Below are 16370 nucleotides of genomic sequence, written 5' to 3'. Positions count from 1 at the left end.
CTCCCTCTACTCCTCCCCTGCTCACGCTCTGTGTCTCCCTGTCTCTCAATAATAAATAAATGTTAGAGAAAACAAAATTTTTCAAATCATCAAAAAGTCACTGGAAATGACAGTAACACACACCCCTACTAAGGGTCTTTTTGTAATCATATCTGAAGGGGTAGGTGTCAGGAATGCTCCGTGTCCAGCAAGGCATGGCTGTACTCCCCCATTCAGAAGCACAGTCCCTTCCAAGAACAGAAACTAACTCTTCATAGCCCAGGCCCTGGAGACAATGTAATAAAATGGCAACAGCACAGTACTTTTGAATCCCTCACATGTGTATGATCTTATGGAAGAAACTTAGCTCTAGAATAGTTTCTGTGTACTCTTTTGGGGTACTCCTTTGGGAACCCAATGAAAGCCAGGAGCATTTTCCCCAGAAAATTACCTGTAAATGCAAACTTTTACCTAGAGTCCGTTTATTCTTTTGCATATAATAGGGGATAATGATAATTACCTCTCAGGGTTTTGGGATGCTATTATCAGAAATAGAATATTTAAAAGCACTTTGTAAATTATAAAGATTGTTACTACTATTACTTCTATTTTCCAGAGTGAATCTCAGTACCAACTCTACAGAAGAATTTGGCAGAAAAGTTGAAGAGGCCTTTCACTCTGTCCTCACATTTGCCTCCAATGTCCACCCAGTAAAAAACTGGAGATGGATTTGAATAGACATGTGTTCAAAGATAACGAATGGCCAATAAGCACATAAAAACATGCTCAACATCATTAGTCATCAGGGAAATGCAAATCAAAATCATAAATGAGATACTGCAAAGAGACTCTAAAGTGAAAGGCCTTAGTTTCTCATCTGGAAAATGGGGCCCTTAACTAGGTATATTTGGCTCTTGAGTTTGTGCTTTGGACGGCTACCCTAACCACACCCTGAATGTCGGTTTCGGCTTTCTAACTGAAAATCCTTCCCAAGGGTTTTTGCTGCAAGAGAGTGGTCTTGTAGGCCGTGCACACCTGCCTGCAGTTGTTCCTTCTGAGCCCCTGGGACGGATAAGCACAGAGCAACCCCTAGACCTGCGCACTGCAAGTATCCAAGAAGTTGTTATCTCTGCACCTCTTTCTTGGCCCTTTCTGTGCACAAGGCCTCTCAACAAAGCTTGCATGTTCAGCAAACATTTGCTCAGTTGGGTGGTTTATCCCAACCAAGGAAGTAATAATCACAGCACGAGAAATACTTGCATAGGACAGAGAGTTAAAGTTAATACCACTAATGAACAGGAGTTCCATCAGGCATAGAAGAATATTTCTCCAAATCATTTTCTGAAAAATTCAGCATATTAAAATCTATTTTTCAACTGGCAAACATAAAATTAGAACTAAAAATAGAGGGATGTGGAAACATTTATAATTTTTAAAAAATACACATACACATACCCACGTATAAAACTGTACTCACATTTACACATACACACCATCACTCACGCAGTTAAGGGTAGACGACAGACCGGGAGATGAACAGCAGCCGTAAATACAATAGTGTCAATAACGGGGCAAAAGGACCGTGGTCCCCTCGTTTCTGAAATCCCTCTTAGCCAGGAACAAGACTCTAGGATAAAGAGGCTTTGAATCCCTGCTTCTTGCCAAAACACTATCATTTACATGTAAAGTAGAAGCAAGGCAAATTTTGCTCAAAGAGTACCAAACTGATTCACCACTTCACTAATTTAAGACCAAAGCACAGAACACAGCATTCAGGCCATGCCCATGAGCAGCACCACCTCGGTGAGCACACAGCCTGTCCACATAGTATGCAGACAAACACGTGAATACAGGAAGTCCTCACAGCCACATGGTGGCTTATAACACACTCACACTTGCTTAGATACAGTAAAACATTTATTAAATGAAGAAAAGAGAAACCTGACCTTGTAGACAATGGCTCTGCTCACCAGTCACAAACAGGTGTACACACATAAAGCAGAGGTAACTCACGCACGTGAGACTTGAGTTGGCTGGAACCAACCCGAATTCCCGTCTAAGACCTTCTGTGGGATTGAACAGTGTTTTCTCTACATACCACTAAGCCTCCCTGAAAACACAAACACTTCTCAGCTGTCCCTATGGCCGCTCCTCTTCCTCGTCAGGTGACAGGTAGCAGCATGCACGGTGGCAGCCCTTTCACGTCTTAAGCGGCCAAGCATCTGCTTTCACAGCCCTGGCGCCAGCCAGGGAGCTGGTGCCTATTTGTGAGCCCTGCCCTAGAGCAGAAAGGCGGGTGCATGCTTGACAAAGCAAGAGCCCAAAATATATAGGAGATTAAGCTCTCTCATATCTTTAAGAAGTTCCTGCCTAGAAAAAAGAGCCCAAAGGAAGCAAACAAAGCATTTGAAGTAGAGGTTTGAAGCTATAGCTGCATTCAGAAAAGAGTTCAAAGGAAGCAGACAAAACATCTGAGTGGGTGGGTTGGGTGGGGAGAAGGGGTGACCCTACAGTAGACGTCAAAACTGGCTATTTCACTGACATTCACATAAAGTCTACCATGATACATCCATTAATTCCTTTAAATGTGGACCTAGAGTGGAACACAAAGGCAAGGCCCTAACAGATAATTATCCACCATTACCATTTGAACCTAATGTATGTTCAGCAAGCACTTGTATTTGGGCTACAAAATCAAAATCATCCCATGCAGGACTGTGGGATGTTTTTCCATTTACCGTTGTAAAAAGGAGTCAAATGTAAGTGAATGCCATACAAGTTGTAGCTAGAAACAATCAGTAATCCTTGAGTCATCTAATCTTTGACTCTGGCTTCTCCATATCTTGAAGAAGGCCTAGAAGCCGCTGGAGTGGCTTATAGCCGACTCAATTCAGCATAATTGATACCTGCTTAAAAGGGAAACATGATCATCCTTACTATTGCTAACATCCCATTAAGGCTAAAAGTTAATTAGGCTGTGTTCCATAAAGTCAATTTGAGGCATTTGTCTCAATAGCATTATTGTAATTATTCCTCATCAGAATGAATACCACCTCCTACTGCGCGCCAATGTCTTGTGTAAACAACAGCAAAATCCAACAACTCACATTCCATGCTCCTCCTGAGTTATTTAAGTAGGTTTGTGTTTATATAGAACTGAAAATGGGGATTCGTAGACATTAACATTTAAAATAAAAATACAAAGGTATGCTTAAAATATCTTGTTTTAAGGCTGGGAAAATAAAAGCAAACAAAATAGAATGACAAATTTTATATATCATAACAATACCTTTAAAAGTCAAAAAGAGAAGTACCTATTAAAGTCCACCTATTACATATGCTGGTGCCTAGGTGTAGATACCACAAAATGCTAACTGCCTACACAATACAGCATATGGGACAGGTGTGTGTTCTTGTGCCCTCCATACCCACCCCACTCCACTTTCCAACCATTTCTCAGAAGGCTCTGGCAAAGTTGTGGGCACACAAAAGAAACAGGAGCATCAGGATACTCCCTGAGGACATTTCTAGTGAATAAAAGGTGATTTCCCTGGTAAATCTTCCCTCAAGACCCAGAATTTAAACACAGAAAAGTAATGGCCTTACATATATCTTTTAAAATTATATTTAATAAAACAGAAATAAAATTTAATTGTTAGAGAAATAAAACAAATGCATGAAGTCCGAAAGAAAGAGTGGTATCTCATATAGCCTACAGACCACACAGATTTGACCTCTAGTGACTAAATGTTAATATTAGAATTAAAATAATTAACAAAGCATGCTTCAGGGAGAAAACTAGACTGTAACATATGTTGTTACTACTCTTCCATTGGCATCATCAGTGGCTCAATGATGTGAACATAATGGGGGTGGGGGTGATAAGAGGAAGGTGTGAAGAACTAGGCCAAGGAAGGTGCACCCCAGAAATGTAAACAACTCCCAGAGTTCAACCCTGGATGAGGACAAAAGTGAACAGTGATTCTCAAACTTGGCACCTCAAACATGAAAAGCACCTGTGAAGCTTTCAATACCCCGATGCCTAGGTTCTCCCCGCCCACCTCCCCAATCAAATCTAACCTCTAGAGGTGGGGAACCTAAATAACAATAGTTTTTAAAGCTCGCCAGGCAATTTCAATATGGAGTCAGGTTGCAGACCCCATGCTTCGTCTATAAAAGGCCTCAAGAGAAATAATTCTGCAGTTAGATGCTGATGGTGACATGTTCATTTCTCAAGGAAAAACAAAATATTGGTAAATAGCAGTGGAACCAATCATAAGCCAAAAATTCAAGTTCCAATTCTGCCCCCTCCTGATTTATGTAGCTTTTCAGCAAATCACTTGATTTCCTGGGGCCTCAGTGAATATTCCTTTTCAATGTGAAAGGGTTCTACCCAGTCTATACGAACCCATCTAATCCTATCGTTTCTACACACTAATAAACAAATACTTCCAAAAGAATGGTCTGGGCAGGTTAGCAATTTTCAGGTAAACCAGGATCCCAGTTTTACTTATTTACTCTCTAAGAGCTACACTCACCAGTAAAAACTGAGTGAATTCTGCATACGTCAGGTGTCTTTTTCTTTCTCTTCCAAAATGTAGTTGCACAAATTCCGAATCCCAGTTAAATGGAATATGTTGATGAATTGTGGTCTGTCCAAAAACTTGCTTAACGTCCTCTGAAAAGAGAAAAGAAAGATTAAAACAAATGAGGTTTATCCTTGTACAATCCGTTATTAAAAGGGTATTAAAAGGGTATTAACAATCCTACCCATAAAGAGAAAAAAAAGACACACACACACACACACACACACACACACACACACACACACACACACATATACAGAGATGCTTAAAAGGCAGTAGGAAACCAAACCCAAGTAATAAGCTAAATCTAACATTATCATATCACATGTTTTGTTTCAACAAACATGATTTTCTAGACACACTGGATATAATTCAATCTTTAGTGGCAGGAAACATATACATAAACACATATAGCACTATACAAGTCTTAAACACAGTCATTTATCAAGTTATTAAAAAGTTCTTGAGGATTTAATAACATCGGTTCTCCCAATCCATGAGCATGGGGTACCTTTCCATTTGTTTACACTGTCTTCAATTTCTTTCATCAGTGTTTTCTTATTTTTAGAGTACAGGTCTTTAACCTCCTTGGTTAAGTTTATTCCTAGGTATTTTATTCTTTTTGGTATAATTGTAAATGGGATTATTTTAATTTCTCTTTCTGCTACTTTACTAATACACAGAAATGCATCAGATTTCTGTATATTGACTTTGTATCCTGTGATTTACTGAATTCATTTATCAGTTCTAAGAGTTTTCTGGCAGAGTCTCTATGGTTTTCTACATATAGTATCAGTTTGGTAGTATTTGCTGAGGACTTCTGCATCTATGTTCATCAGAGATACTTGCCTGTGGTTTTCTTGTTTTGTAGCGGCTTTGTCTGGTTTTGGTATCAGCACAATGCTAGCCTCGTAGAATGAATTTGGAAACTTTCCTTCCTCTTTTATTTTTGGAATAGTCTGAGAAGAATAGGTAATAACTCTTCTTTAAATGTTTGGCATTATTCACCTGTAAAGCCATCCAGTCTCAGACCTTTGTTTGCTGGGAGCTTTTTGATTATTGATTCAATTTCATTACTAGTAATTGGTCTGTCCAAATTTTCTATTTCCTTCCAGTGCAGTTTGGAAGGACATTGTTAAAATGTCTACACTACCCAAAGCAATCTACAGATTGAATGCAATCCCTATTAAAGTAGCAACAGCATGTTTCACAGAACTAGAACAAATAATCCTAAAATTTGTATGGAACCACAGAAGTCCCCAAATAGCCAAACCAATCTTGAAGAAGGAGAACAAAGCTGGAGGCATCACAGTCCAGATTTCAGGATATATTACAAAGTTGTAGTAATCAAACCAGTACAGTATTGGCACAAAAAAGAGACATATAAATCAATGGAACAGAACAGAAAACCCAGAACTAAACCCACACTTTTAGAGTCAGTTAATCTACAACAAAGGAGGCAACAAGATTACACAATGGGGAAAAGAGAGTCTCTTCAACAAATGGTGTTGGGAAATCTGGACAGATACATACAAAAAAATAAAACTAGACTACCTGCTTATACCACAGACAAAAATAAAATAAAAATGGATTAAAGACCTAAATGTGTCTTACATTTATAAAACCATAAAACTCCTAGAAGAAAACATAGGCAGTAAAATATCTGTGACATAGGCCATAGCAACATTTCTCTAGATATATACCCTCAGGCAAGGGAAACAAAAGAAAAAATAAACTAGTGGGACTACATGAAAATATTAAGCTTTTGTGCAGTGAAGGAAAAATCATCAACAAAACAACATGGCAACCTACTGAATGGAAGAAGATATTTGCAAATAATATATCTTGAGTTAATATTGAAAATATATAAAGAAGTTTTACAACTTGACACCAAAAAACCAATCTGATTAAGAAATGGCCAGAGGAGGGGCACCTGGGTGATTCAGTCGGTTGAGCCGACTCTTGATTCTGGCTCAGGTTGTGATCTCATAGTCACGAGATCCATCCATCACCTCATCAGGTTCTGCACTGGGCCTGCAGCCTGCTTAAGATTCTCCCTCTCTCCCTTTCTCCCTCTGCTCCTCCCCTACACTCTCACTCTAAAAAAATAAAAAAAGAAATGGGCAAAGGACCCAAATAGACATTTTTCCAAAGAAGACATACAGATGGCCAATAGACACATGAAAAAGATGCACAATATCACTAATCATTAGGGAAAGGTAAATGCAAATCAAAACCACAATGAACTATTTGAACACCTGTCAGAATGACTAAAATCAAAAAGACAAGAAATAACAAAGCTGGCAAGGATGTGGAGAGACAGAAACCCTCACGCACTGTTGGTAAGAATGCAAATTGGTAGAGCCACTGTGGAAAATAGTACAAAAGTTCCTCAAAAATTAAAAATGGAAACACTGTATAATTAGGTAATTCTATTACTGGGTATTTATCCAAAGAACACAAAAACATTAATTTGAAAAGATATATGCACCCCTATGTTTACTGCAGCATTATTTACAATAGCAAAGATATGGAACCCAAGTGTCCATCCATAGATGAATGAAGAAAATATAGTATGTATGTATGTATGTATGTATGTATGTATGTATGTATGTATGTGTGTGTATAAATAATGGAATATTACTCGGCCGTAAAAATGAATGAAATCTTGTCATGTGCAATAATAAGGATAGACTTAGAGGGTATAATGTGACATAAGTCAGACAGAGAAAGACAAGTATCATATGATTTCACTCATATGTGGAATTTAAGAAACAAATGAGCAACAGCCAAAAGATTAAAAAAGTAGACTCTTAAACACAAAGAACAAATTGGTGACTGCCAGAAGGAAGGTGTATGAGAGGATGAGTGAAAGTGGATTAAGAGATACAAACTTCCAGTTATGAAATAAGTAAGTCATAGAGATGAAAAGTACAGCATAGAAAATACAGTCAATAAGATGGTAACAGTGCTGTGTGGTGACAGATGATGACTAAATTTATCATGGTAGGGGCGCCTAGGTGACTCAGTCGGTTAAGCATCCAACTTCAGCTCAGGTCATGATCTCACAGTTGGTAAGTTCAAGTCCCACGTTGGGCTCTGCACTGATAACTCAGAGCCTGGAGCCTGCTTCGGATTCTGTGCCTCCTTCTCCCTCTCTCTCCTTGTCCTTGGTGTGTGCTGTGTCTCTCTCTCTCTCAAAAAATAAATAAACTTAAAAAAAAAAATTTAAATATCATGGTGAGCACCGAGTAACATATAGAATGGTTGAATCATTATGTGCTCCATTACCAGCTCCCAGATGTTCTGGCTATGGTAAGAATGCCAGTCCCCAGCTAGCAAGCTATCAACCTGGACGTAGCACCAGCTTATGAGCACTGCACCAGCCATGTGGGAAGTAGAAAGGTGGTAGAAGACACGGTGCCGTATCCAAGTCTAATCCACAAGACATAACTAAACAGCAGATCCCAACACTATTCCACTTTAAGTGCTAACCTGCTACTTGTGGTAAGGAAACAGAAGCTGAAGGAGGGAGGCACTGACACAAGAGAACGAGGCTTCTTGGAAAAGACAGAACGTGAACTGGGTCCTTGAAGGCTGCCAAGGATTTACTGAGATGAATCTGTGAGGGAGTTTTTCAGTGGAGGGCAAATAGCATGAAGAAGGGCTCATTTCCTCTGAAGTGAATTAAGGCTCCAATCAGAGCGCTCTGGACCAAAGCCACCTGGGGTCATTGAGACATGACAGATCCTGCTCCGGGTAGTTGCAGACACTAGCCTCACTCACCAGCATAAATGTGGATGCCACATTTATGGTGAAGGAAAGGTTGCTGTGGGAAGAAGAGCTGATCCTGGGACACTGCAGAGAAAAAGACCCAGGGGTTTCTGTTTGTTGGTTGTTTTTTGTTTATTTTTTTACCATTTAGTATAATTTCTACAAAAGTTTCCTCACTTACCTACCAGAGGTTTACGTACTCTGCTATGGTGAGACTGCCAAGTCGTTCTAACTGGACAAACCAGACGACTGTTCGAGGGGAAAGGAGGATTCTTGCTAAGGAGGAAAACGACCAATATTTCTACTCATTTTCACCACTAATCAACTCTTTTAAAGAATTAAAACACTAAATTTTACCACCCTGAAAACTCACACATTTTCTGCAAAAACACGGAATGGGTTCCTAAGTCCGGAGAGCACTTCCTCCTGCTCTGATAAGTCATTCTGGGGCACCTGCTTTCTGAAATGCTTGGGCTCCACATTTTCCTGTAGCTTCATGAACAGAAACCTCTATGAGACCAACAGTGACAATAGGGTCCTGGAATTTCCCCCCTTCACTTTGGAAGACACCTCAGGTTACTATTCTTTTTTCCTTTCAGGAAGCACAAATAGCTTTCTCATTTAACATTTTATTGTTTTAAGATTTCTCCATGCCTCGTGAGGCAATGATCAGTAAGAGTACTCCTCCTATTTTATAGCTGAAAAATCAGAAACTAATAACCAAAGTGATTTTCAAATTCTGCTCTGTCTTCTGGCTCCCATGGGAAATTTGTGAGCTTTATGATGAAAGACTCCAGGAATCAACCTGAAGGCCATCCTACCTACACCTTTACCATCCCCTGGCCTTTCCAAACCTAACTTGTATTCCTGGATGGGAAAGTGGAAACCCTAAATATCCTAGGCTTTTTGGTTACTTATTGGGCTCAGTGAACTGCATATGTAACTAGAACTTGTAACTTACCAGCTGACGGCTTTCAAATAACCATCACGTGTCAGATTTATCACTAACTTAAAAGGAATGAGTAGAAGATCCCTCCTAGTCTAAAACACAAGGCTTAAAATCTTACCCCCAGGTTGAGGTCAGACAGGCAAAGAAGCAAAACTGAATTAGCACTGAAATCGCAATGAAGCATCAGATTATATGTTTTGGGTATTTAAAGTCATACTTTTCTTAGCTCAGGCACTACTCCTCCTGAAAGTAAAAACAAATTAGAATGCTTATCTCTTAAAGTATAATCATTGTTATTTCAGTCTGTGCCAAACAAACTATGTTTGGAAGGCATACAGTTCCCATAATATCACCAAATAACGGCAATATTATTGAAAGCAAGACCTCACCAAATAAGCACAAGGATCCGTTGATTTTATTTGTGGGACTCTGCTTTCCCCACAAATGTTTCCGGCCTAAAAGTCTACTGTAGTTTTTTAAAGATTATGAAAAGACAATTAGAAACTGGCAACTGTTTCTTTCCTCAATATAACTTCAAAAAGTCAACTAATTTCTCCTAAGATAATAAATTTCCCAGGCTATAGAGTATGGTTATAGTAGAAAAAGTTGTGATTTTTAGAGCTGGGTCATAGACAATATGATGTTGTGTATAGAATGTCCTAAGGAATCCACTAAAAAACTATTAGAACGATTAGAACTGTTAAAACCATACAATAAATTAGTCCAACAAGACATTTCTAGACACGAAAATGAAATTAAGAAAACAATTCCATTTTCAATAGCCTCAAAAAGAATACAATGTTTAAGTATAAATTTAACAACAGGCAAGCAAAACATATAATCTCAAAACTACAAAACATTGTTGACAGAAATTAAAGACTTAAATAAATGGAAAAATAGCCCATTTTCATAGACTGGAAAACCTATTCCCCCAAAGTGCTCAACAGATTCAGTGTAATCCCATCAAAATTCTAGTTGGCTTCTTTGCAGAAGTTGACAAGCTGATACTAAAATTCATGTGGAAATTCAAGGGAGCTAGAATAGCCAAAACAACCTTGAAAAAGAATAAAGTTGCATTTTAAATTTACTACATAGCTACAGTAATTAAGACTGTGTAGTACTGGCCTAAAGACAGATATACAGACCAATGGAATGGAATTGAGAGTCAAGAAATAAACACATTTTTGGTCAACTGCTTTTCAATAAGAATGACAAGACAATTCAAAATGGAAAGATCAGTCTTTTTGACAAATGGTTATAGGACAAGTGGATATCCAAACATGCAAAAGAAAGAAGTCAGAAACCCTACCTCACACCATATACAAAAACTAACTCAAAACAGAGCAAAGACCTAAGTGTAAAAGCTAAAACTGTGATGCTCTTAGTGGAAAACATAGGCATAAATTTCTGTGGCTTTGGATTAAGAATGGTTTTTTAGATTATGACACACGTAACACATGAAAATAATACATAAAGTGAATTTTGTCAAAATTTAAAACTTTTGTCCTCCAAAGGATACCACCAACAAAGTGAAAAGATAGACTATAAAATGGGAGGAAAATTTTGCATATCATGTATCTGATAAAGAAAGGACTCTGGAAGATAGAAAGAACTCTTACACCTCAATAATAAAAGGACAAATCATCCAATTTTAAAAGTGGGCAAAGGATTTGAGTAGACATTTCTCCAAAGAAGACATATACACAGCCAATAAACACGAGAAGATGCTCAACATCATTAGCCATCAAGGAAATGCAAACCAAAATCACAATGAGATAATCACTTTATCCCCACTAATAACAAGCATTGGTGAGGATATGAAGAAATCAAAACCCTCATAAATTGCTGGTGGGGATGTAAAACCATGTAGTCACTTAGCAAAACATTTTGGCAGTTCTTCAAAAAGTTAAAACATAGTTACCAAATCCCCTGACAATTCTACCCCTAGGTATACATCCAAGAGAAATGAAAACATATGTTCACACAAAAACTGGTAGACAAATGTTCATGGTAGCACTATTTATAATGCCCAAAAAGCGAAAACAATCCAAATGTCCATTAACTAAAGGATGGATAAACAAAATGTGGTATGTCCATAATAATGTATTATTTGTCAATAAAAAGGAATATAGTACTGTAACATGCTACAGCATGGATGAACATTGAAAACATATTAAGAAGCCTGTCTGTAAAGGCCACATTTTGTATGATTCCATTTATGTGAAATTTCCAGAATAAGCAAATGCTTATTAGATTAGTGGTTGCCTATGACTAGAGGGACAAGGAGAAAACAGGAAGGGGGAGTGAGGATTGTTAAGGTATGGAGAAAGAAAAATATACTTGGGGTGATGAAAATGTTCTACAATTGTGGCGATAGTTTCACATACCTGTGAATATACTAAAAACCTCTACATGATATACTTTAAGTGGATGCATTATATTTCAATAAAGTTTTTTTTTTTTTTTTTTTAACCTGGGACTGTCAGATCTGCCTCTTAACATTAAGCAAATTATTTACTCTGACTCAATTCTCTCTGTAAAATGGGAGTAAAGTATCTATCTTGGAGCACTGTTCTGGAGCTAAATGTGCCTATCACAATGTTCTAAACATAGTAGGTGACCATCAAAATGGTAAAACTCCAAAATCTCAAGTCTTAATGATAATAAAAATTGTTATCTGGGAATCAAATATTTACAAATGATACCAAAAAAAAAAAAAAAAGCAGGCACAGTGTGATTTGGAAATATCATATACATTTCTCAAAAAGCAATAATTTTCCTCAAATACTTAAAATCCATCCTTCTCTTAGCTCATACATTAAACTTTTGAATGAAAAGTGATCAAAAATTTAGTAATTTTCTATTATGTTTTTGAAAGTATGAAATTAAGAACAATTAAGAACCTCCACTCTTTACTTTGAAGATCTTTCAGATAGTAGGACTATTTAATTGGCAAATTACTTGCACATGCCATTAAGTGGTTAGACTGAATTTGTTTTTACAAATTCTATGGACTCTTATTCCTTAACCTCCACCACACTATAATCTGAAATCATCGAGGTCTTCACTTATGCAAATTTAACTTTCTATGTTCTTGTTTCCACACAGAATAACTAAATTAATGCACTTTAATTTCCAAAAGATCCACTTTTTGAAGCTGCAAATCAAGGAAAACTGGTTTCCCATTCAAATAAAAAAGGTTCATCAAGCTACTTTATTTTAAACACTGAAGCATAATATCTCTCCCATGGATCCTAAAAATTTCATTAATACAATAACACAAAAAGGATGTTTCTATTAAACCGGAAAGAAATCCCTCTTGGAGGCAGAGGGAGAGTTGGCGAACAACCCGCACTTTCTCTCTGAACAGCTTTGCCGGGGTGCTTTTTTCTAACACGTGCCTAATCCTCAAAGAAAGTTGTGGTTTCACTCTAAGGGAAATAATATCCCACCCTGCTGATATTGTTAACAACGGCATATATGGCCATCGTATTTTAAGCAGGGAGCAAAAGACAAATTGTTGAATTCGTAAGTTAAGTAACATAATGGAATGAGTGGATGGAGACCTATCTCTACTGCCACATGCTCCAGTATCAAGGCTGCCATTTCAAACCCTTTTGACAAGTGCCTTTTTATTTCAATCACAGTTAAGGGTCTGGAGAGGAAAGTATTCTGGCTACAATTCACACTCGCTCAAGAAAGTTCTAGGGGGAAAATGGGTGCCATTAAAATAGAGTAAGTACACAGTAAGTACTTCACACATGCAGCCCTTCTCATTAAAACTGAGTTCTCTGTAAGCCCCTGTATACTTGCTATTATTATTATTCTGAACATGTAGGTACAGTGGTGATAAGTAGCTTTCAAAAAGTAAGCACACACGCACACTGCACACACACAGGCAAGCTGGGCTGAATACTGTACCCAAGTCATACTTTTGTGATGCTGGTGTATGTAAAAATGAGGGCTAATTTCCAACTCTTCCAATTCTGTACTTAGAGAGGGACAGGACTACTCTGATGAAGTCATGGGCATCCTAGAAGAAGCATCCTCCGCCTCACAGAGCCAGAAAACAAAGTTGTTGTTCCTACAAAACCAGTCACTTTCCCTTCTCTTTGGGCCTGTTTCCATATTCATGAAAGAAAGCCAGAAACTACACCAGCCATTATTCCACTGCAGTGTAAATGACATGTCCTTGGAGAGCTTCTTTAAAACAAATTCCCAAGCCCCACGCCCTAAGATTTTAATTCAGTAGACTCGAGATGGAACCAGGGAGTCCACAGTGGTAATGAACACCTCCACGCTATCACAACAAAAACCCATGATCTTATTGGTAAGAATCCTTCCTATTCTAAAATCTGATGGCTCTATGAATCCACAAGATTACTACACTGTTTAACTCATTACTGCAAATGTTGGTACACAAAAATAAAAAAAAGGTTAAAGGCTGGCAGATACCTAGCATTTGTATTAATCTTCTATCACATGCATTATCTAAAATAGACAGCGAGGCACCTGGGTGGCTCAGTCGGTTGAGCGTCTGACTTCAGCTCAGGTCATGATCCCGCGGTTTGTGAGTTCGAGCCCCGCGTCGGGCTCTGTGCTGACAGCTCAGAGCCTGGAGCCTGCTTCTGATTCTGTGTCTCCCTCTCTCTCTACCCCTCCCATGCTCATGCTCTGTCTCTCAATAATAAATAAACATTAAAAAAAATTTTTTTTTTAATTAAAAGTGAGTGGTCAACGAGATGTTTTCAATCTATATGCTAGAAGAGTTACTTTCAGTTGGGTAGAATGAACCATTAGCAGTCTTTAATAACATCAAAAGTAGGTCCATTAAAGTGATGTTTGAAGGCACAGATTAGTCACTCTCCAGACGTACAAGCTTGTTTTTAATCATCTGTTGCATTAATTATTGTTAACTTTCCTCACCCCTAGAGAACACAACCGAAACATTCCAACTTTTTAAAGCAGTACTTGGAATCCCTAACTCATTCTCTAAATGCAAATATATCTATATTGTTTTACAAACCAATTTCCTAAGCTAGTTTCCTTAGACAGATGTAATAAAAAATAATGTTCTTGCAAAAGCATGAACATATATCTAACCCTACTGAAATGTTTCAAGAGCAGATGTACTACAAATGCACACCCACAGTGATCCCATATTAGTATAAAACTGTTTTATTTCAATTAAAATGTCTAACTATCCACCCCCAACACATACCTAAACTGTAATTTTCTCTGAGAACTTCCAATATGTTCTTGATTTTGTTTCCTTTATCAACCTATCAGAGCAAAAACTGCCTTGCAACTGTTGGAAGAAATCAGTCATTAGCAGCAAGATTACAGCAAATTTTCCAATTTAGAAAAACTGTATTTTTATCTCTCCCTCATACTGAAAGAATAATGGTGTAATTTTCCTATTTTTAAGTGAGCAGTACAGCTTAAAATAGTCAAATTTTCCCAGTGCTCCAACTTTTAGGGTTTACTGTTAGCTTTCTGTTCTCGACACCTTCTCCCCTATTCACACGTTCTCCTCTCCCTCCACCTGACCCACACATGCACACGCACACCATAGGGGCAGAAGCCCCCAGTCAGCCTCTCCACACCGACAGTCTTCTAAAGAACAGCTAACCTTCAGGCAGTTGTTAACTAAGGAGTGGCTTCACAGGGTTATTGTGATTTAGTCCCCAATTGACATTCTTCCACCTTCTCAACAGGCCTTCCCCCCCACCCCTGCCCTATTTTTAAAATGGAGTGATGAAGTAGCAACAAGTACAATATTGTAGCCATTTGAGCGGGGACGATTCTCAAATTATCCCACCACCTGGAAGTGCTCCCTGATACTACGATCTTTGAAAATTGAACCCATTATGGTCAATCGTGCAAATCCGTATTTAGCTTTTCGTAAATAGTGGATTTTTGACCCAATGAACTGGAACAGCTTCTGAGCAGTGTCTGGGAACTCAGTCAAGACACTCTGTACCCAGGCATGCCACAATTCTTATCAGTGTGGAAATTATTTCAAGACTCACACTGTTCTTATTCAATATTCTTACTCTCTATTGGAATGTGTATAAGAAAACGGACTTGAGTCTCAGAGTTAACATAAAAACTAAAATCTACTGTACAGCAGTAAGCCTCTTTCACCAAAATAACACACAATTTTTCTGAAACCCCCAAATCAGAATCAATATTAACAAAGAACTTCCCCCAAATAATGCTCCTTCCAACTCTTAACTATTTTTCCCCTCGCTGAGCTTTTGAATATTTCATCTTCCAAGTGTCTTTACAAACATGACAACAAATGATCTTCTTCCCAGTGAGCTTATTAAAAAAATGTTGGGTGAGTTCTGTCCTCTTCTAGTCTAACACTTCCATTCCTCTAGCTTTTTATATTTATTATTAAGTTTGGGTGCATACCTTCAAAAATTTATTTCCATAATTTTAACTGCTCCTTTTCTGCACCCTGAGTCAAAATGACGGAAGCAGACTGTTTCCGCATATGTCGTCACATCACCCAGCCTGCCTATCCCCAGAGCGTGCCAACTCCACTGTCACCACAGCAGGTGTTATGGGACAAATCTAACCGTGAGCCCAGAAAGGCCCCTCCAGACACGTCACCATCCACATCAAAGAATGAACTAGAGAAGGGCATGAGAGATCATGCCACTAGTTCTGTAGATCGTGGGTAGGTCTCACACACAAAAGAAAGGTCCTGTTCAAATGAGTTCGACAAAGTTAGATGAATTTATTGTTCTGCAGGGTTTCTCAGAGCCTTAATAAGCTAAAAATTTCAAGCTTTATGACTGTCTAGTAGGAGGATCCTTTTTTCACGCAACACTTACTAACATAAACAGGAAACACCAATACTTTAAGGTACCCAAACGCACAATCTCGTTCAATAGCGAAGATTAAAGGACAAGAGGCCACTGCAGTTTCCAATAAAAGAGCAAAACTGGGCTGGTTTCTTTTGGACTCCAGGTCAACCGACAGAGCTGAAGCAGCAGGCCAGTCAAAACTTCCCCAGTGCGGCACAGGGCACAGACTATATTACAACTGAAGTTTTTAACAGCTGGAGAAGT

General features: G+C 38.3%; 1 protein-coding gene across 8 annotated transcripts in view; it reads right to left on the bottom strand.

The window, feature by feature from the left end:
• The window catches only part of SLC25A13 (solute carrier family 25 member 13), a 193176-nt gene that overhangs the window by 89139 nt on the left and 87667 nt on the right, over positions 1–16370 (bottom strand). For all 8 annotated transcript variants that reach the window (XM_086695884.1, XM_086695876.1, XM_086695865.1 and 5 more), the window contains one exon: positions 4518–4657. In XM_086695884.1, coding sequence (XP_086552010.1) covers positions 4518–4657 — 140 coding nt within the window. The remainder of the gene's footprint in view (positions 1–4517; positions 4658–16370) is intronic.

Source organism: Puma concolor, chromosome A2 (genome assembly GCF_028749965.1).
Source record: "Puma concolor isolate L17-30 chromosome A2, mPumCon1.1.hap2, whole genome shotgun sequence".
In the NCBI taxonomy this organism is placed as follows: domain Eukaryota; kingdom Metazoa; phylum Chordata; class Mammalia; order Carnivora; family Felidae; genus Puma; species Puma concolor.
This window is presented reverse-complemented; position numbering and strand designations above follow the sequence as displayed.